The sequence below is a fragment of the Gracilinanus agilis genome, chromosome 2 (assembly GCF_016433145.1).
Source record: "Gracilinanus agilis isolate LMUSP501 chromosome 2, AgileGrace, whole genome shotgun sequence".
In the NCBI taxonomy this organism is placed as follows: Eukaryota; Metazoa; Chordata; class Mammalia; order Didelphimorphia; family Didelphidae; genus Gracilinanus; species Gracilinanus agilis.
The window spans coordinates 142,378,661-142,402,343 of NC_058131.1; the positions used below are offsets into that span (position 1 = coordinate 142,378,661).

Below are 23,683 nucleotides of genomic sequence, written 5' to 3' on the forward strand. Positions count from 1 at the left end.
AATTCCAAAGAACTGGTGGAATGAAAAAAAATAGAAAAAATAGAAAATTTTTTTCAAAGAAATTACATCTCTAAACATTTTTATCAAGAAAGAATCAATGAATCGGGCATGAAATGAACAAGACCCCAAAAAAAGACCATAACAATAAATTGACCCCATCTATCGAAGCAAAAAAAATAGAAATTCAGGAAATTAGTCATTAATAAAACTGATAGCCAAACCCCACCACTAATTTGATTTTTTAAAAGAAGAGGTATCAATCTAGAGATAGGAGTTCCTGGGTTCAAATTTGGCCTCAGACACTTACTAGCTGTGTGGCCCTGGGCAAGTCACTTAAGCCCCCAATGCCTCACCCTTACTGCTTTTCTGCCTTGGGACCAATACACAATATTGATTTTAAGAGGGAAGTGTTATCAAGAGGTAAATAATCTGATTGGGTCTCCAAAGCAATTTGGGTGTGAGGAAGGATAAAGGGGATACAGGTGATTATAAGGTGACTGGAGGAGGAATGAAGGTAAGGGAAGGTATGTGGGAGATAATGGAAATGGGGTATGTAGGAGAGGGCAGCTCAAACAGGTTTATTCCCAGAGGATTGAGACAGAGGATACAGGGAGGAAATTAAGGCCAGTAAGAAATGTTTAGGTTTGGCTGGAGGGTTTCTCTTGTTAGTTTCTAAAGTCTCTTGAGGGAGGAGTCAAGAAGGCCCCTCCCTGCCAGTCAAACTAATGGCTGGAGGAAGTCTCAGGGAGGTACTTCCTGCCAAGATGGATGCCCCTAGCTCCCCTCAAGGAAATAGAAGAAAATTGATTCCTTCCCCTTGAACCCTTGTCTTAATTTTCGACACAATGACTCACCAGAGGGTTTGAATAGGTAACAAGGGGGTTTATTAATACCAGGGTCAGTCAGAAGGGGAGAGGGGTTCAGGGTTTTCTAACTGCTGCTAGGGAGAGGGGTGAGGGTGGGGGATGGGTCGTGGAGAGGTTTAGACTGAGAGAGTCTGGCTCTCCCAGTCAGGAATATTTGACTGCCTTTTAAGTAAAGTCTTTATCAAAGCTAGGGGTAACTTATTTGAGGATACTCTAATTATCTAAAGAAACTAAAACCCACAATGTTCAATCACCAAGCCTTCTCTTCCAACCAGAACCCAAAGGAAATTCAGGGAAGGGGAGGGATGGAGATGGGAGATCAGGGAGAGGTCCAGAGAAATGGAAATAATAATGAAGAGAAAAATAAAGAAAATTACCAGAAATTATTTTGTACAATTATATGATAACAAAACTGATAACATAGAGGAAATTTATTAGCGTTTTTAAAATATCCAGATTAAAAAAGAATTAGAGTATATTATAAAGAACAATAAAGAATGAACAAGCCACAAATGAACATCCACAAGGAAACAAACAAATGAACTTCAAGACTGGATAGATTTACAAATTAACAGTATCATTTTAAAAAGTATTAATTCCAATATTACACAAACTATTTGCAATAATATGAAAAGAAATTACTCTTCTAATATATTTCTATGATATAAAAACCTAAAACAGGGAGAGACAAGGCAGAAAAAAGAAAACAACTGACTAATAATCCTAACTAACATTGATACAAAGAGTATAAATAAAATATTAACTAAGAGGCTACAGTGGATGATACACTGGATCCCTGATCCAGACTTCTCCCAATCAGCAAGGAACACTACAGGTCAGTGGAGTGATATATTAAAAAACTTAAGGAATAGGGAATCCTCTTGCCACTGGAACAGATCACTTGTTACAAGTGTGGTGAAAAAGACACCACATCAACATACACCCAAGGACACTTGCATTTTTGCACTGGATGGTGATCTGCCCCGGTTAAGAGGATAGTAAATGAAGGAGCCATGCCTAAGCTCTCTACTTTTTGATGGGTGGTTGTCTCAGTCACTTACTAAAACTATACCCAGGTTCCAGCCATACTTCATTTCATTTTTCATCTTCTACCAACCCACAAGGAGTGAGGCTCTAGTCAACCTCCTTACTCCCTTTGGGCTTCTAGACCATAATAAAACTCATTATTTCTAAATAATTCTTTCATTGTGCTTGGAAAGGGTTTATTATTACCATTCCTCTAATTATGATTAGTATTTCTAAATAGGGACATAGAGGTTTACTGAATAATCAAATTTGGTTTGTTCCAAAGGATCACAAAGAGAGATGAGAGAAATCCAAGTTTTGTGGAGGACACATACCCCAAAATACATACAACAAGAAAACAAGTTACTGTTTTAAGAAAATTTCTATCATTAAGGCTTAGTTAAAAGATAGGAGTAAGTACTGCCAAGTCTCTTATGCTGCTAAAGTAGAAATTTCACTTTACTTTTCAAATTCACAATTGTTTGGACTATGTTTAAAAGATAATACTTTGACTTTTCCTGATAAGAACAGTAGTCATTATTTTTAATCTAAAAAAGTTTTATTCTGAATAAAATTATAATATTTGAGCAAATAAATGAAAGTGTCAAACATTGGATAAGTAGGTTTGGAAATTCCTATCTCCTTAGCAGGGTTCAATTTCAAAAATCTCTAGTTGTGAACTAAACTATAGCATGTGGCAAGCTTCCCATTTACCACACACTAGACACAGAAAGAAGCCCCCTGATTACTCACAAGGGAAAGGAAGAGCAGATGGTAGGGGAACTGGTCCTCATCACTCAGAGGAGGCAGTGGCTACAGAATGAAGGCCAAACCTGATGGATTCATTCAGCCTGCTGAGGAAGTTATAGAACCATCTCGTGAGGACAAAAAGGGTACACTAAAACATTACTAAAAACACTTATCCAACACATTCCTACTGTGTTTCTCTTTCTTTCCCTATACCTGACAGGCAGCGTGACTTCACAGTCTGGTTACTGTTATTGCCACTTTTAGGTCAGTAACTAGATACAGGGCACTGCTTCTTTCATTGCCACACACTGCTCACTATATTTGCACATCACAAATAACATTTTCCCACTCAAAAGATAGAAAACATAATTGCATTTTGGAATATAATCATATCCTATGTATAAGATCTTTCAACTAACGTTTCGTTTTAATGAACACAGGATTTAAAGTTGAATTATAACTGGCATAAGATTGTCCTACATTCCCAGAGGCATATTTGAAATAGTAGCAGTGATAAAACTGGACCTCAAAGACACTTGATTTGAGGTTGTTAGATAGTTTGGGAGCCAGTTTTCAAGTAATGGCCTGAAGATGAGATAGACATTCTAATTACCACTATCGAACAATATAAATAAGAAGTAGACCGTGTTTAGGAAAAAAATTGTTTTCTGATTATAATTTGTAGAAAGTCCAAAATGGAAATTACTCTTAGTAAATAATACTCGTTGTTCATAAAAATAAATGACATTTGAGTTGAATGAGTCAGTTCTGTCCTGACAACTGTTCTACTCAATACAATGTAATTTAAGAAAATAAACTGGAAACAAAGTGGGAACATAATACTGGCCACATAAAATTAGAATCCTGGTTACTCATATTTAATTTCCATTTCTTTGTCATCACTCAGTACCTAGAGCCAAGAAAAAGTAATTCTTTATCTGACCTTTGTCTTTTAAAACAAGTGCATTTGGCTTTATGTGGGTCTATGGATATTACTGTTTTTCTGAATTAAGCTTAAGACCATATGGAGAGTTTGGTTCTATCTAGGGGTAAATAATCTGTTCTTAGGTGGGAAATTAACTACAGTATACTAAGATATCATCTAATAAATCTTCTCTGTAAATCAGCTCTGTAAGCCCTCTAAATATTTTTCAGATGTATTTGGAAGTGATATTCCACCTTTAGAAAAATTTACTCTGAAAGTACTTTAGATCTTTATATGATCAGATCCATTATTAGAATTTGTGGAATTATTTCATTCTTTCCAAAGTTATGCTGTGATACTTGGATCATGGAAGCAATATATTCTAGACATAATAATAAAAAAATGAGTTCAGGCTTTTGCCTATACATCTTTTGGGTTAGTATGGTTTAATCAGATGAAATTTTAGGGGGAAATCAATCATGGGAAAGTTTGTGCAATTTACTCCAAACTGGTTAAAAACACTGACTCATAGCATATCATTTCTGAAGAACAAAAGTATTCCCATGTACTTTTTTCAACTATATATATATATATGTATATGTACATATATATATATGCTTTTTCCATTCTTTCACCTTATAAAGCAAGGATAATTATTATTCACATTTCATAAATGGAAAAATTGAGAATAAGAGCGATTAAATGACCATCAAAGGCACAAAGATAGTAACTATCAGTAAATAAATTTGAACTTTGGTCCTCTGACTCCAGAATTATTTTTTTGATAAATTTTTAACATATATGAATTTCGCTAAATGCAAGTCTAAGTTTTATTTATGCAGATATCATTAGATTCCCTCTTCTATGAAAAAATACTACTGAAATAGCATTTTGGGAGGCAAAGAAACAATATTATTTTTTATGACAAATTAATTTGGAGAAGGGGATTATTAAGAGAAAAAAATCATGTATCTAAAGAAAACATTTCTTTACACATAGTTTTTATTGCTATTGAACAATCCAGCAGGCCTAACTGAATAGCCCCTTGATTTTTCTATTTGATATGTAATCTAACCAACTCATTATTTTTCTTTTTCCTTTTCTGCCAAGAAGCACTTTGGTAACAGCCTGTGGAAAGAATACTTTGCTCTGAAGGCAGAATTTACAGAGACCATAAGATTAAATTCATAGCCCTTTGGAAATGGCTAGAGATTTGTTGAGATATTCACTGCCAGGATAAAACACCAGAGAGTATCCTGTAGAGAATAATGCTACACTGGCCCCCAGGGGATGGACCAGATGGGAGCTAATAGTTCTTTTCTACTTCTAATTTCTATGATAATTGCAAGTTGCCACGTGGCATATTTCTTTATCTAAGGCAAACTATCCGTTAGTCAATTTAAATGGAAGACTCTCCATCATGGAATCTTTCATTCTTTTATTTAAAATTTAATTTATGAGAAATACCATAAGTAATAACTACCTAGTTTTCTTTAGATATTTGCATGAACAAACATATTTACATGTGATACATTATAAATTTATGTTTATTCATCATTTATTAATGTAAACAACTGAAAATCAAGAGAAACTAAATATCATTAAGTGGTTGGAGGACTTTTTTGAGAACTTTGTTCAGTTCACTGAATCTCTCTGTATTGTAATCTGAAAAAATTCAGAAGGCTATATAAGAATTATGGTTGGGTTAATTTAATGTCTGAGAAAAATAAAAACTATTACTTGCTATTGTTCTGGAACAAGATCAGAAATTAGAGAAAAAAATACAGTAAGTAAGGAACTATAATTGAAATATTACCTTAGTGGCCCATCCCCAATGCACCTTTCTTCAAGAAGGCTTCCCTGACTCCCCATGGATGTTATTTCATTATTTCTTTTGCATCCTCAAAGCATTTACTAATACCTCTTGGGGTATTATATCAGTCTAACTCATATTTTAGTTACTGTGCACTTCTTTAAGCTTGCTGAGGGCAGCAATTATCCTTTTCATCTTTGTACCTCAGTCAGTATCTAGCACAATGTCTTCCACAATAATGGAGTTCTGAATAAATATTTGTTGAATGAATTTATGGATGGAAGAAGACCATAAGCATATATTAGCATTTCTTTTTTGCAAATTACAGTGTGTTTAATTACTTGTTTTTCAGTCAGTCAACAAGCATTTATTCAGTGCAAACCAAATTTTCAGACACCAAGTTAATAAAAAAAAATAAAGAAAAAGGTGTCTGCTCTGAAGGAGCTCACATTCTAATCAGCAATGACATGTTAAAAAAAAATATATATATATATATTTAAGATCTATACAGAGTAGATGGAAGTTAATTTAAGAAGAAAAGACTCTAGCTACTGAGTGGCAGGGAAGACAAAGGACTGTATGCACTAGGGAAGGTTTCCTTCAGAAGTCCAATTTGAGCTGAATGCTGAAGTGAACAGGGAGACTAAGAAGCAAAAGTATGGAGGAAAACAGTGGTGAAGATAATTTTAAATTCAAAGAACTATGAAATCATTACATAAGTCAGCATTTACTAACATTTGTAATGAGGCTATGGCTTGGTGATTTTATTTTAAACCCATAATACTAGTTTGAAGTTCATATAAAATATCTCTTCGAAAAACCCAAAAACAACCTTCTCCAATATTCAGTATAATTGCTGGTAAAAGTTTCTCTTCTAATACTGTTTTCATCACTTACCTCTCTTAACAATAGAGTTTCCATAACATTGAATTCTTCAATGCAATGAAATCATAGCTACAAAGTCAAAGGATACAAGCTCTGGTAGAGGGGTATAAGAGACTTCACAGCCCTGCTGGCATTGATACATGTGGCACATATAAGGCTTGGCAGCAACTGTGCAGTCACTATTGCTCCATCAAACAAAGGTCCAAAAAATGGAATCTGTGGCAGGAAAAGGAGAAGTCATTTAAGTTATTAAAAACAGCACCAACCAACACTAGATAAGAATGCAATTAATTAGCATAAAGTAGGAAATGTAATAATTAATTTACTATTCACATTTATAGATTGTTATCTTGAATTTAATAGGACATAGTTTTCTTCTATTTCAAAATAGGATTGTTCTCTGCTATTATCCACTTCTGAATGGCAGTAAAGGTGTTTTAGCAACAAATTAACAAATTCCTAGGTTACTCTGAACACTGCTATTTACAAACTATGTCTAATTTACTAGATAGCATTCTAAATACACACACAAATAACAGACATTTGAATGAACGTTTTCTGATCTGAGAATAATTTTTAAATCTGAAGTATTTACCACCATGGGATTTTATTAATACACAAAAATCTGAGGGATAAAGCAGTGACCCCTAAATCACTAATTCTAATATATTACACCTAGTTTCTATCCTTCTTGACTTCTCCAGTAAATATATGATAAAATAACCACTAATTCTTTTCTTGGAATTCTTTTCTTCCTTGTTTTTGAGAGATAACATTTGTAAAGTGTTTAGCCCAGTGCTTGACACATATTGGAGGTGCTATATAAATGCTTCTTCCTTTCCCTCTTTCCCCTTTTTGATGACATTAGATCCAAGTTCTCCTTCTGTACCTTTGATTTTCCCTTCTATGATTTCCTTCAGTGTTTCCTTTCACTTAAAAGGGGACGGGAGGAGGTTCTTTTTTGGCCTTTGTTATTACACTCTCATTTGTTGGAATGGATTTATGCCTGGTAATCCAAGTTCCAAACATCAGGATCATCTTCAGTTCTTCCCTATCCCTATTATTCCCCATATTCAATCATTTATAATTTACAATTTATCCTTCTTTCACATATTATGTATCTATTATTTCTATTCTTGTTGACATCCCCCAAGCTCAGTCCCTTATCAGATTATGCTTCCTAAGTAGTTTCCCGGCCTTGACTTTCTCTCATTTCCAATTTCTCTTGTCTACAACTTGAAAGCTTGTGTAAAATATTGCTTTTTTTCATGTCACTTTCTTTTCCTCATGTTACTACAACTTCCTACAGCTTACAAAATGCGCTATCAATTCCATAACCCCCAAAGTTCCATAGATTCTAGCTTCACATACCATTCAAACCTTACCAATGCAAACAAATACATATATAAAATAAAATACAAGGAACTGAATGGAACAGTTTGTCTGGAGTAGAAGGTAACTAGTTCAGTCAAAGTTCCCTGGGTTTTCTCTTACTAGTACATTTGGCTCACACTCAGGCCCCTGTTTAAAGCTCATTTATTGTTTCTTTGCTACTCAAATACTATCCATCCTTCAAGATCCAGGTTATATGAAGAAAACTCTGACAACTCCATCCAGATGTGGTTTTTTTTTCATACTTTCTGTACTTTTATGGCACATACTTAGCGTTTTTTATTTTGTACTACTATAAAAATTAAGTGAATACTTTTTTTTTTTAAAACCCTTGTACTTCGGTGTATTGTCTCATAGGTGGAAGATTGGTAAGGGTGGGCAATGGGGGTCAAGTGACTTGCCCAGGGTCACACAGCTGGGAAGTGGAGTGAATACTTTTTAATAAACTAGATTATAAATTTTGAGGGACAGGAATTTATCTTTCATGAATATTAGAAGAAGTTTGGACACAGTGGGCACTTAATTTTTTAAAAAATCATTCTTTCTCTAGCACTGGTTTTGTAAGAATGAATAATAGCCCCTACTTTTTTAAAATCTACATAGATAAGTAGTGAAAAGAAGACTCAGCTTTCTTCTTATTTTCCCTACAAGTAGTGGTCAGCTCTAATGTGGAGAGTCCAAAGCCTCATCACTCAGAGAGTATGATTAAATGGTTCATAGTACAATGGAAAATTGTCAACGGTAACATCATGATTGATATCTGAAAACTTACAACATGAGGGGAAAAACTAAAGGTTTGATTATGCAAAAAGTAAAACTAATTACGGTAGTTTTATGTTAATGACTGACCATTTATACATAATTAGCAGGAAGCTAGTAAAGATTATGCATATCATTAGAGAAGCCACATTACTTTGTTATAGGTGTATATAATTTCAACCATTTCATTACAAAATCTAAACAAGCATGCTGTTATCTTAATCTATAGCTCACATAACAAAGTTGTCAATTCATGATTAAAAAAAAACAACAGAGGGAACATTGTTGTTTAGGATAAAATAACTCTATAAAGATTAGGAGCATGGTGTTAAGGTGAATTTGCTAATAATATCCAAAGGTAGTTAACTAGTACCCACATCCACTGGCACCAAGTAGTTAATTCTCTTATGCATGGAAACAGCTACCTCTATAGACTTTAGTGTGGTACAGATGAAATTAGGTAATGCTTCATTTTTATCTCTAATAAGTAAAGCTGGGTATATTTTAATTTATATGGAAAATACAGATATGATTTTATTTGTGAGTAATTAAAATAAAGTTTATTATAATGAAATAATTATTTAATTTAATGAAATATATAATGAATTATATATGATTATCATAATGAAATAATTAATTAAAATAAACTAGACCTTCCTGAGCAATTGGAACCTAATTCAGATATGCCAGTTTCAGTATCTTATTAGACACCATTAAGTTAATATCAACTAAAGGGCAAGCTAAATCAATACTTCTTTTCACTAAAACTATCCATCAAAACAACAGAATCTCATTCTACATCCCTAAACAAAATTATCTTCGTAATCTAGAGGCAAATTAAAAAATTATTAAATGCATAGTATGTAAAAAATAACCGAGATGCCTCTTACAGCATGCCTTAAAAATAACTAGGACAAAATCTTGTGAGAAGTTTGTTCCACACGGCTGGTTTTTAGACTAAGTACTAAACACAATCAACACTAATAATGAGTTCGGTTTTATAATTAGGATAGGTAACATATACAGTGCTAGGGACTTCTATAATCCTTCCATATGTTAAATTTAGACAACCATATTCAAATTCTGCTACCAGTTTTTAATGAAGTACATATTATTTATTGAGTATAGAGATAAAAGAAGCATGCAAAACAACAAATATGCTATTTTAGAATATTATATCCTCTTGAACTAAGGAAGGAACTATTGTAAATCAGTTTCTAAAATGAGGTATTTTTGTGATGTCACTACTTAAAAAGCAAATTATGCTTCATCTTTCTCTCATCAGAACTGGGTCCATGCCAGCACACTTTTTGATTTAGTTTCTTCACCAGATTTGGTGAAAGCAAAGCATGTTTTTGCAGAAAAGTGATGATACTAAAGTCTATATTGCCACACAATTGCTCTGATAGCCCAAAGACACAAGAAATAGTTAGGGCAATAACAGAGGAGAAAACTTAGGACACAAAGGGTACCCTGAAATTTCCCTTCATAATGCTATGACATATTTCTTAAAAAAACAAATGGAGCCACCTTAATGTGATACTACCTACTGCTAAATTGCCAACATATTCTGGGAAAGAGTAATGTATACGTGACCTCTGCTTATTGTTCTAAAGAGACAATCATCAACACATGAAATTAGAATAGTTGGCTTAGAAGATAACTGTCAGATCTAGTACATGTGAGTGTGACTCCCCCTTCCCCCTTTTATGATTATAATGGTATTAGCATTTTTTGGTTATTTTAATAACATAATCATTAGTTTTGAGTCAACAGTCAAATACTATAGTTTGCTTCATAAGAATTATAAACATTAGCTAAGAAAAGTATAACTTAGGGTGATATTTAATCTTGCTGACAGCACTTTGACATTAAGCCTGTAAACCAAAAGTTTCTACCAAGCCCACCACACCCTGCTTTAGGGTATAAGCTCAAGGCAGTCAGTAAGGAGGTGGAGGGCTGCTTTGGGGTATAAGCTCAAGACAGTCAGAAGGGAGGTAGAAAGCTACTCTTGGATGCGAATACTAGTCATCCAACTGCTGACTCTTAGTATTTCATAATAATTATCAGCAGAAAACAATTAGAACCCAACCCCTTATTGCAGAGGCCTTGGAAAGGTCAACCATAATATCAGACATGGGCTACCACCTATAGTGATTATTTTTGTACTTTCCAGTTTATTCCACACTTGCATTATTGGTTAGGACCCGCTATGTGAAAGGAACTGACATTCTATTTTAATTTTGACTGCATTACCTTGTCACTATGTCATAATTTTTCTTTGCATTAAAAAGGCTATCTTTTAAGGCTGAGGGTTCTCTGGTCTTGATCTTGACCAAAGTCTGGCTTTATTATGAGACTGGCCTCCTCTCAATCATTTTAGCTTGGAGACTGAATTGGTGTGATAAATTTTCAGCACATACACTTTCAAAAGTACAAATGCAAAATACTTTATTTCCTGTATTTCAAAGGAATGGTAGATACTTATATGAAAGGCACAAAAGGTCAAAGTATTTATGCTTTGGGGGAAGTCTTTTAGCCAAGACTTTATTATATACTAGAAAGAAAAAAATCTACAAAACAAAACTGAGTCATACTTCAACTGGATCCAACAAACTTGCCTAAAAAATAAATGCAAAAATAAACTACACAAGTGTGTGTGTGTATATATATATATATATATATATATATATATATATATATATATATATATAATGGGAACTGACACAGGTGCATTTGGGTTGTCTTCTCCTGATATGGCAAGTGAGGGAAGCCTTCTTTGCGAAGGGTTGAAGAAGTAAGGAGCAAAGAGTTTGGGTACTGAAGTAAGGGCTCTGTGTTTGTTATAGTCCTTTTAACACACGGAAAGAAAAACTAATATAAAAGAAAGAGCGCTAGAAATGGATTTTAAGCATAATTCCACCATGAACTTAATAACTAAGAAAAGAGTCTTAAGTTCTTAACAATGATTATCATTTCTTGATTTTTTAAAAACAACACATCACTTGGTAGAGCAAAAATGGTCTTCAAGGTTCTCTTCAAATATGACATTTTCAAACAAAGCATTCCATGTCATGTAACCATAATAAGTTGGAGGACTGGACATTTTTTTCTCCTTCAATTATGTAATAGAGGTAGACAACTTGCAGCTATTTTCTCAAAGAAGAAATCAAGAGGTGCAATTTAGAGTAGAAAACATGATTCCTTAACATGCTCACTCAGCAGCTCTCCCTAACCAGTTTTCACACTACACAAAGTGCATAAACAAACCTATTAACTCATTGTTGGGGACCCAACTAAGAGATTTCTTTCTTCTATCAGCCTTGGCCTAAACTCATTGCCCCTTGACCTTCCTCCAACATTCTGCTACAATGAGCAATGGACTTCAGCTTTGCTCAGTCACATAGGAAGAAGGGGAAGGCAAATGAAGGGAGACAGTGCTTCCTTTCTGCCTGACTACTCTATAGATTAGAAAACACCAAGGCAGTAGAAACTCTTCTTTGGACACACATTTCATTCTTCTCCAAGCCTGCAAAAAGGAGCAGTCATTGAAGAAATGAGGGAGCAAAAGAAAGGAACAAACAGGTTAGATTGTACTGGATTGAACAGAAAGGGAAATGGAATCTAAATGGGGCAAGTCCTTTCCTCCCAAAGTCTAGTTGGAATCAAGGCCAGAGAAAAGCATATGTCCTAATGTGGGAGGAGAATGAGACTGCCTTGGGTCTAATTCTTGGGGGGAGGATGATAAAACTGTCATTGAAATGAGAGGAGTTGATTGTGGGAAGATGGTAGAGTAGGGCCTGAAGCTTCCTCACCCTCCTAAAACCCCCTACAAACAACCAAAAATAACTCCATAAAATCAACAAAAACAGATAAGAATTAAGAGTGGAGCTGAACAGTTAAGGGTAATTAAAGAGAAAGGTTTCTAATTTCCCTGCCTAAGTCCCACAGTCTTTCATTTACTTAAAAAATAATGAAGAAATACAATAAATGTCCACAAGCCCCACCAAAGCCTTTGGAAGACCTTAGAAAAGACCTCAAAAACCAAATGACAGAGGTTGAGGAAAAATTGGAAAAAAATGAGAGGAATGCAAAAAAAAAATCAAAAGAATTATGAAAGATCATTAAAGTGGAAAAAGAGATTGAGAGATCTACAGAAAAAATAAATTATTAAGAACTAGAATTGGACAAATTAATTTCCTAAGATTAATAATAAAGCAAAATCAAAAGAATGAGATGATGGAAGAGAATATGAAACATTTTATCACAAAAAATGACCTGGAAAATAGATCAAGGAGAGACAATATAAGAATAGTCAGACTCCCAGAAAGTTATGAAATAAAGAGTTTGGACACTATGATTCAAGAAATCATAAAGGAAAATGGCCCAGAAATTCTAGAGACAATGAGTAAAAGAGAAATTAAAAGAATCTACCAATCACCACCTCAAAGAAACCCCAAAATGAAAAGGCACAAACATCACTGCTAAGTTCTGTAGTCCTAGGTTAAGGAACAAAATATTACAGGCAACAAGAAAAAAACAATTTAAATACTATGGAACTATAGTCAGAATAATAGAACACTTAGCAGCCACAACATTAAAAAAATGCAAGACTCGGAACACAGCATTTCACAGAGGAAAAAATCTGGACTTACAACAAAGAATAATATCTGGCAAAGATGAGCATAATGATAATAGGAAAAAAATAAGACATTTAACGAACTAAAGGAGTTTTAACTTGGAGAAAAACCCAGAAATCAGCAGGAAATTTGATCTATCAGAAACATATAAAGGTAGTGAAAAACTAATCATAAGCAACCCAAAAGGTCAAATTGTTTGATTCTGGCATGGGAAAATGCCATCTCTGGGCCCTAAGAATGCCATCATTGCCTGAGTATTTTTAAGGGGTGGGTATGGATGGAAGACTCAGGGACAAGGAAATGGAATGGAATGAGCTGAAATGGTAGTGGAATAGACCAGGAGGAGACAGAATAGAATGGCTCTCTCATATGGAGGAGGATTGAGTAGAGGAACTACTTCAGAGCAAGAGACAATGGAGTGGAAGGATGGGAGTAGTAGAATCAAACTCTCATCAGACCTGGGATAAAGAGAGAACAATAAGCACAATTGGAAGGGTTAAGAGAGAAGGGAGGGACTTTGGAAAGGTGGATCAATTTAGATCTAGGAGGGCAAAGGGAAAGGATAAGGAAAGATTTTTGAGAAGGAGTGTAAATAGGAGAGTTATTGGTCAAAGGAAATTGGACATCTGAGGAAGAATATGATAGAAAGAAAGGAAGATGGGGACAAAAGTGAGGAGGAACAGAGTAGATGGAAATGCACAGCTAGTAACTATGACATTGAATGTAATGGGATGAATTCACACATGAGAATAAAATGGATCAAAAACCAGAACCTGACAATGTGTTGTTTACAAGAAAGACACTGAAAATAAAAGACAAACATAGAATAAAGATGAGGTTGGAGAAGAATATACCATGGCTCAGTTGATCCAGAGAAGGCAAGGGTAGTAGTTGTGATCTCTGACAAAGTTGGGGCTAAAATGGATATAATTTAAAGGGATGAAGAAGATAACTATATTATGTTGGGGGATGGTAGTATGGATAATGAAACATTATCAATAACAGATCTATATGTACCAAGTGTTACAGAACCAAGATTTTTAAAGGAAAAACTAAATGAGATACAGATGGAAATAGAGAACAAATGTATAATACTGGGGGACTTAAATTTTCCTCTCAGAACTAGATAAATCTAACCAAAAAATAAAGAAAGGTAGGGAGATGAATAGAACCTCAGATAAGTTAAATAAGACAGATATCCGGAGAGCCCACACATATCTGCATAAGGTTAGTAGCAGATCTAAGCCTGAGCATACATGTAATACAAAAATAGTTCCTGATGGGAAAACAATGGCTTAGAAAACATAATTCTATAAAAGTCTTATTTTAACATTAATCACACTAAGGAGGTAATCCTGGATCCCTGAGGAGTTGTGGCACTGGAACAAAAATTCTACTGGGTATGACTAACTAGAACAATTTTTTTGGGGGAAAGAGTATGGTCCCAGGAACAAATTATCTCTACTGCTTAAAGTCCAATCTAGCAAAATATGGTCTTTTTAATAACATATGTTAACTGAGAAACAGGCTAAAATGATTAAATTAAATGTTGATAGGAACATGGAGAACTAGGCTTAATATTATATTGCTAGAGCAGCTATGAATTTTGTTAAAGAAAAGATGTAAATGCAATGAATGAGAAATGGCTGAATAGACTGTGATATTTGAATGTAATGGAGTATATTATATTATTAGAAATGACAAATATTGGAAGTAGAAAGAATATAAAAGAAATATATGAAGAGAAGAAAAGAGAAGAAATGAGAATGAGAATAATACATATCATGATTACATTAAAAAAATAACGGGGACAAAATCAAGAGAAAAAAGTATCCAAGTAAAACAAATCCAAAGGGAACTCAAAAGGAGAAGATGCTTTTATTAGTATACATATATAATTGATATATTTTAAACAAATTATAAACAATGTGGAATTTGTGGTTTTGCAACTAATTTTTGTATGCATTTGTTTAATTAAAAGTTTTTGTTGTTGGAAGTGGTTACTAAGTATATAATTAAAAATTTTTTAATTAAAAAAAATAGAGGAGTCACAATGGGGGTCAGATCCAAGATGGTAAAGTAGAGAAAGCACTCAACTGAGCTCTCCCAACATTCCCCTTCAGTCAACTTTAAAATAACCTCTCAAATTAAATTCTGGAGTGGCAGTGCCAATAAAAGCCCAGAATGAGACATTCTTCCACCTAAGACAATTTAGGAGGTCAGAAAGAAAGATCTGTGACTCTCTAATGCTCATGCACTGTTGGTTGGATTTTGAATTAGACCAACTATTTCCAGGAGAACAATTTAATGCTCAAAGAGCTATAGAACTATAAATAACTTTTGGTCCGGCAATAACACTACTAAGCCCGTATCCCAAAGAGTCCAAAAAGAGATCCACTGGTAAAAGAGTATTTAAAATAGCTCTTTTTGTAATGGCATAGAATTGGTAGTCAAAGGATTACAAATTAACTGGGAAATGGTTCAACAAGTCATGGTATATGATTGTGACAGAATACTAAGGTCCTGTAAGAAATAATGAATAGGATATTTTCAGAAAAACCTGGAAAAACATATAATTTAGAACTTAAAAGTTTTTTAAATGATTATTAAAAATTTTATACATAATTAGGAAATATAAGGAGAGGGAGTCAAAAAAAAGACTAAAATTACAATAAATCTTAGGAGGAAGGAAAAAATACAGAGCACAAAGAAATAAATCAAAATGGAAGATATTAAAATAAAAAGGGAACACAAGTTCTAAGACACTTAAGAGACTATAAACTTATTTAAAAATATTATAAGTCAAAGGAAATTTAATAGACATCTGATTAAAATACAGAACCCAGTGGATTTATAAGGGTGGGTGGATTGTAGTAGGATGCTCCTGAATGGTTCTAGGGAAAATTAGATGAAGTAAGATTAGAAGAGAACAAATGCTAGAACTGATGGCCTGAACAGATGAAATAATGAGCAGAATATCCAAACCTGAACCAACAGCAGCAGGTTTATCCAAAGAAGGAGAACAGGAAATAGAGAACGTAATATATTGAAGAGAGAGACATCTGGAAGATGAAAAGCGACAAGCAATACCATTAAAAGAACAAATGAACACAAGGAAAACAGATGAATCTCTAAGAGAGGACGCACAGACACAATTTAAGCATCATGGACTTTCCAGGAGAACATTCTAAGTCACAAAACTTGAAAACCATAATGCAAGAAATAATAGAAGCAGCAATGAAGCACCAAATGAAAGAATTAATAGATTGCCTACAGAAAACAAAAATTCAAAATCCAAATTGCCAGTAGTTAAACTTATAATTCCAATGAGAAACTCTCACTTGATCCTTCCATCACAATTAGCTATTTTCCTTTAGTTTTCCTTTCATGGATAAACTCTATAAGAAGGCAATCTATAATCAGTACCACCACTTCCTTTTCTTTAGCTTTCATTTTACCATTCTGCATTTTGGCTTCTGACCTTATTATGCACCTAAAATGCTCTCTCTAAACTTAACAATGCCCTCTTAATTGCCAAATCTAATGGCCTTTTTTCAATCCTCATCCTTCTTGACCTCTTTGCAGCCTCTGACACTGTCAATCACCCTGTTCTCTGATACTCTCTTTTGTCTAGGGTTTTTGGGACACTGCTGTCTCCTAATTCCTCTTCCTCCTGTCTGACTGCTTTCCAGGCTCCTTTGCTGGATCTTCAACCACAGGAAATCTTCATCCAATAGGAAATAATTAAATGAGGGAAGGCAGTAGAAAAATGTTCACTGGCATCATGAAGATCAAGTGCATAGCCCCATTTAGAGGTTTCCCAATAATGATGATGTCTTCCAGATATTTTATTTATGAATGACATACTGATTGTGTTAAGCCATGGAATGATAGAATTCATAATTATTCAAAAGACTGACCAGCTATCCAGATGGGAAAAAAAGTGACTGAACATACCTATTTTATCTAGACTGGTATATGCAGTTAGATTGACAACCTATTGAGCATAGCCATGCATTTGTGTGTATGTGTATGTGTCTTGAATACATCCTCAAAAAAATGGATATTGAGGAATAACTAGTTTAACAGGAAGAAAATGTGCTGAATTACCTTTTGGAAGTGTTTTTAAAGACACTAAAACTTCTGGAGGAGGCTCAATTAAGGATAGACAGATACGAGGGTGTTCTCATTACACAGGAAGCTTTCTGCAAACAGATATACCTTGTCTGTAGCATTGGGCCAAAGTGCAATAAATCTGTCTATGATAATTATCTGGTTATAATATGATTTATTTGCTTAATTTTCAAGGACATTTTTTTCAGTTATAGTAGAATGTATTATGCCAGCTTATGAAGGATAATTTGGTGAATCATTCAAGTCATCTAATTGTATCTTTCTAAGTATATATAGCATATAGAAAAAAATTCCAAACTATGTTGGTTGATAAGTTTCATTGCATAATCTGCATGGATCATAAGACAAGGCTCCTAAAAGGTAACCTTGAAAATCTATTTAAATCTTCCTTTAATGTTTGATAAACTCCTCTTAAACCATACCTTCCCCATCTCAGTGATTCTAAGTTACCAGCAATAATTATTTGAACTCCCATTCTCTGCCCATTTCTACCTGATTTCTTTTATTTTTTTCCTCTCAACCTTACTCTTTCCAATGTTCTATCCCGAAGCTACCCACTTCTTCCACTGAGCTCCCTGGAAATCCTGCTCCATAGATAACAAATTTGCTTTCAACTTAAATCTTTTCTTTTCCTACTCATTCCATTTTCTGTCTTTCTTTGAAACTGGCTCTTTTCTAATAGCGCTGCCTCTTTCCCTTCCCTTTCCACCAAGGACTCAGCTTTCCCTCATTCCTCTTGACTCAGTGGTTGACCTGGGGGAGTTGGAAGCTCTTTGCTCCCTACTGTCACTTCCAGGCTCTCCCAGTCTTATCAGGCAGTAACCTCTCTGCCTTTAAGGTTCACTCAGTCCATCTTTACCATCCAATCAAAATTCTGGTAGCTGTTGTCCATCCACTTCTAGGGCACTTCCCTTCTTTCTTCAATGCCTAGTTTACAATCTTTTTATTCTTCCTAACTCCTGACCTCATATTAGAAGACTTCAACATACATAGTATAGTAATACCCCCTCAAAAACCCTAACCACACAGTTCCTTAAATTCCTTTTTTCATGACTTACTCTCCCCACCAATCATAAAGATGTCCTTCATCTTATTATCAACCATAAATGCATCATCTCCATGCTCATGAATTCTGAAATTCTCTTATTACATTCAAATGGTTTTCCAAATTTCTCCCTTCCTTCCAATAACAAATCAAACTTGCCATTTATATCATGGCCTCCAATTGCTCAACTCTTCATGCTTTTCCAAACATTCACTACACATTAGTCATGTTACCCTCCTTTCCCCATCTTATTTCCTTGAGGAAAAAACCCATTCAGTACTACAACGTTCTCTTCTCTTGATCTTTTTGTCACATTATTTAGCTGATCTTGCATTGCTAAGTCAGTTGGGGAAAGTTGTTTTTTTTCTTTGTTACCATCTTCTATTCTAATTTTGGAGACCATAGTTTGTTTTGGCGAAAGATTTTTAATTTTATGTAATCAAGATTATCCATTTTGTATTCTATGAACCTCTATTTCTTCTTTGATCACAAATCTTTGCCCTTTTTAAAAGGTAATTTTTCTATGCTCCTCTAATTTCTTCACATCCATTTTTATATTTAATCATATATTCATTTGGACCTTTGTCTTAATAGAAATGAGATGTTGGCCTATACTTAGATTCTGCCAGATTGCTCTGTTTCCTAAGCATAAGATTGCTCTCTATGTTCTGAAGTAGTTTTTTCTAAATAATGAGTCCTTATCCCATTATCAGGGGATCTTTATATTTACTGAACAACAGGCTTTGTTTGCTTCTGCTTATTGTGTGCCTAATCTGTTACATTAATAGACTTCTTCATTTCTAAACCAGTACAAAATTATTTTGATGATTACTGCTTTGTATCATAGTTTCTATCTGGCCCTCTCCCTTCCCATTTATTTGTCATTATTTCTCTTGGGATTCTTTACCTTTTGTTTCTCCAGATGAATTTTATTATTATTTTTACAGTTTTTAAAAATAACCCTTTGGTAGTTTTGTTGGTATGGCACCAAATTAATTAATTAAGGTAACATAGTTGTTATTATACTGTTTCAGTCTACCCAAGAGCAATGAATATTTCTCCAATTATTAGGGTCTATTTTCATGAAGTATTTTGTAACTGTATTCATATAGTTCTTGTGTGTATTTTGTTCAGTATATTTCTCAAATATTTTTTTTACTTAAAATGGAATTTTTTTATCTTTTCCTGCATAGCTTTGTTGGTAATATTCAGAGATATATAATTTATTCTTCAAGTTATTGTATTGGTGGTATATTTTAAATAGGACATTTTTTTTTCTGTCGGACGTAAAATATTGATGTGTCCAACACATCAAACAGTATTGTCACTATTCCTGGACATATTTTGCATATTTGTAAGACATCAATAAATCCTGAGTACAGACCTGAACCAATGACTTTTCAATTCAACAAAGATAGTATGAGACTTATGTTGCTTTGGGGTGATTTGTTCAATAATTAATGAATTGATAATAAGTAGCCCTTTAAGCTCTTGGGACTTTCTGGCTCATCCTACTTACTCTTCAGTCAATATTGTTTTCTTTTAAGTGATTAAAGATGCTTTTAGTGATACAAGCTGTGAATATTCTGTATAAAATACATATAAAACTCATAAATGGTTTATATTTGTCAGGGTCTCTGGTATTCTCTTTTGTAAAAATGGTGAAATGGAATTTCTGCTACTGTTTATTATCTTTATTATTTTCATATTCCCTTCCTGTTCCAGGCTACTGTCATCAGTTGAAAGGCCTGCAAAAAACTACCTATTTTTCTGTGCATTCAAATGTAGGAGCTAATACTCCGGAAATAATGTGCTATATTTACTACCCAAGTTATATTGACTCCTTAAGCCCTTGAGGTAATTAACTGATATGATGGGCAGAGTGCTGGGGCTGGAATAAGGAAGATTTGAGATCAAATCCATCCTTAAAGAATTACTAGCTGAGTGAACCTGAGCAAGTCACTTAACTGCTATCTGTTTCTCCATATAAAAATGGGGATAATAATAGCACTTACCTCACAGCTTATTGTGAGAATTAAAAGAGATAATATTTGTAAAATGCTTATTAGCATATAGCAGCACTCAAGAAATATGCTGGAATGCAGAGAAATGATAGGTCCCCCTTTCCTGTACTAATTTATACTTGTTTAATGTATTCAGGAAAGGTCTGGTCCTCTATAGAAAGAAGAATAAGTATTAATATTTATTAGGCATTCTCATGGTACAAAATATACATGTGCTATGTATATATAAGATAAAAGATATAGTGGTATATAAGAGATATAGTGGTGAGGGAGGAAAGAAGAATATCTGTAAATGCTCAAGGTAAAGTGAATTTTAATTTCTAGGAAAAAAATAAACTCAAAATGGATTTCTCAAGCACAAATTCACAATGAAAGAACTTAAACTGAGCAAAGAGTATTGATCAAAATTTAAGCTATGGATTTTCCTCCATGTGTATGAATGCTTGCCACATAAATGGATATACTTACCTTCTTTGGCAACTACTTGTTGGTGGAATGAGACATTCTTATGCATTATAGGAACAATTTAAAGGTCTAGCATCCAGGAAATTCCTCTAATTATAAGTAGTAATGGATTAAAGAAGAAATTTCATGTAAATATAAGATCTTTAAATGACAGTTGCCTTTCATAGAGTTCTTGATATCATTCCCTAACTTAAAAAAAAAAAAACCAACTCTTTCAAGTCAGAACACATAACATTAAACTGTTTATACTAATTAATGTTGGATTCTGTTTAGAATCTTTGAATTCTAATGACTTTGTACATTTATCCAGTAATGATTTATTTTTCAAGATAAATATTTAAGCAGGCAACAATTTTACTTCCAAAAACATTTTATTCATAATCTCCAAATTAAGTCAAGGATTAATTATTAAGCATTTACTTTGCACTAAGGATACAGAAATACTAAAAACAAAAACAAACCACCCAGTCCCTGATCTCAAGAAACCCAGTGTAATGGGGAGCCAAGAAGCAAACTCCAACATTCAAAAAAGATATATATGATACATTATAGGTAAGCATGGAGGGAAGGCAATTGCGTTAAGAACTACCAAGGTAAATCAGAATTTGAATTCAGATCTTTCTGTTCCTAGCTCCTGTACTTTAACCACCACACCATCTATGTACCAGACACACTGACAATCCAAGTTCAGATCCTCATTGTCTATTTCCTGAACTATTATAATAATTTCCCAAATGGTTTCCTTCCCACTTCAATCTATTCATCAGACAAACTTTCCTAACACACAAATGTGAACATGTTATTACTGTTCAGAAATCATGAGTGGTTTCCTATTGCCTACATTATAAAATATGCACTCCTTAAACTAGATTAAGACCATACAAACCGGCTCCATTTTACCTTTCCAACCTTATTTCCCATGTTTCACATCGGACAGTCTCCATTTCTATTCAAACTGGAGATAAGCTGATTCTCAACCTTTAGGTATCAAATCCAATCTGATCCAATCCAAAAAGCCATTTATTGGAACCTCCGTTATACAACATACTAGGGATCAAAAGACAAAATGACAAACAATCCCTTCAAGGAGCCTAAATTCTCTAGGGGAAGAGAGTAATGAACAATATGTAAATAGTGTATACATAACAATTTGAGGGAGAAATCACCAACAAACAATAAAGGGAGCAACAGGAAAGTCTTCTTACAGGAGGTGGCACATGAATTAAACATGAATAAAAGCCAGGCATTCTTAGAGGCAGAGATATGAAGTCCATTCAAGGCATTGGGTATGGCCCTACAAGGTCACAAAATTGGGAAATTAATTCCACGTCCGTTTGGCAGAGATTATTACAAGTTTTGCATGTATACTCCAGTAACATGTAGAAGGCACACTGGCAACTTGAATGGACAGTGGTTCTCTATGGCCTCTAAGAAGGCATTTCAAGCCCTTCTCCACCTGGCTCCTGCCTTCCTTTGCAGGATGACTGACATCATTCTTCTTGATATAGTCTCCCATATCAAGGCAAACTGTCCTTGCAGGTCCTCCACAGAACATTTAGTGTTCTGGTCCAGCATATGCCGCAGCTCCACTTTCACCTCTGAGAATCTCTTGCCCTTTACAATTTGGTTCAAGTGTGGTCCTTTCCTGATCCAGGTGGCCCCAGTGACAGATGATATAAAGGTGTGGAGAGAAGAGAAGGTGTCTCATGTTCCAGGACCAACTGGGCCAGAACTGTTGGATCAGAGTACATGGAAGATGGGAAGGAAGCAATTCAGGGAGGGTTTTAAATGCCAAGCGGAAGAGTTTATTTTGGATCCTGGAGGTAAAAAGGAGTCACCATAAGTAATGCGGAGGAAAGTGGGCCTGGAGGCTGATGTGCTCAGATCAACATTTCAGACCTCCACTAAACTAAATGAGACTGGAAAGGGAAGACTTAAGGCAGAGAGACCAATTATAAGACCAAATGTAGTTTGGATAAGGAGAGGAGGGGACAGAAAGGAAATGTGAAGGCAGAAAGGTCAAGGCCTGGTGAAGGATGGGGTTAGTGGGGTGAGGACCTGAGGAGGGCCCTGAGGATTGTAAAAATAAATGGTAAACTGTAAAACTAATATAGTCAATGGATTGATTATAGATTATAAACTGATTTAGATACTCTGCTTGCTATGCTAACAAAGTATCTTCAGTTTATATCAGTGAAGTGAAGCTCATAAGTGAACTCTTCAGGGCCAGGCACAAGGATGTTAAAGAGACTTTTGTTATGAAAAATAAAATATTTATTGAAATATATAAAGATAAAAAGGATTTCTAACTCTAAGGGATTCTAACTCCACCCAAATAAACTTCCTGGTTCCTCAAGGAACCACTTCTCCTGTGTCCACAGGCTACATTCATCCTTCCTGATCTGACTAACCCAAAATTTTTAGTATTCTAAATAAACTAACACTATTATCTTTATAATTCTTTACTTCACCTCCAAGTTATAAAAATAACAAAGGCTAGTTGGCTGAGTCTCAGCAAGAACCAAGTTGGGACTCTGAGCCTTAACAGACTTAAGAGTCAAAACCAGGGTTTTCTTTGGTCTTCTCAGAGTTAAAACAATCTATAAAACAGTAATAGATAATCAATAGTGTTTCCCAAGTTGGAAAAAGAAAACACTTAGCTCCTTCAGGTCTTTCCCTCCTTTCCTTCTTCCTCTGACAATGAAAGAGAGAGGCAAAGATGTTACTTCCTCCATGCCCTCAGAGATAGTCTCTATCCATGACTATGCCAACTGCCAGAGACCAACTGTCACTCCCAGACAGAGTAACTGTCACAGAAAAAAACTGTTAGCCTTGACACTGACACTGTCTCAGTTCTGTTTGAAGCTCCAATTCTTTCTCAAACCAGCTTCTCTACTTCTTATCTCTAGACTAATATAACAAGACTTATTTTCTGATAACATCCTTATAATTTCTCCTC

The 23,683-nt window shown here is 34.5% G+C and overlaps 1 protein-coding gene across 2 annotated transcripts in view; it reads right to left on the reverse strand.

The window, feature by feature from the left end:
* Window positions 1-23,683, reverse strand: part of RALGAPA2 (Ral GTPase activating protein catalytic subunit alpha 2) — a 477,726-nt gene that overhangs the window by 100,051 nt on the left and 353,992 nt on the right. For both annotated transcript variants that reach the window (XM_044663434.1, XM_044663433.1), the window contains exon 37: window positions 6,354-6,481. In XM_044663434.1, the coding sequence (XP_044519369.1) occupies window positions 6,354-6,481 (128 nt within the window). The remainder of the gene's footprint in view (window positions 1-6,353; window positions 6,482-23,683) is intronic.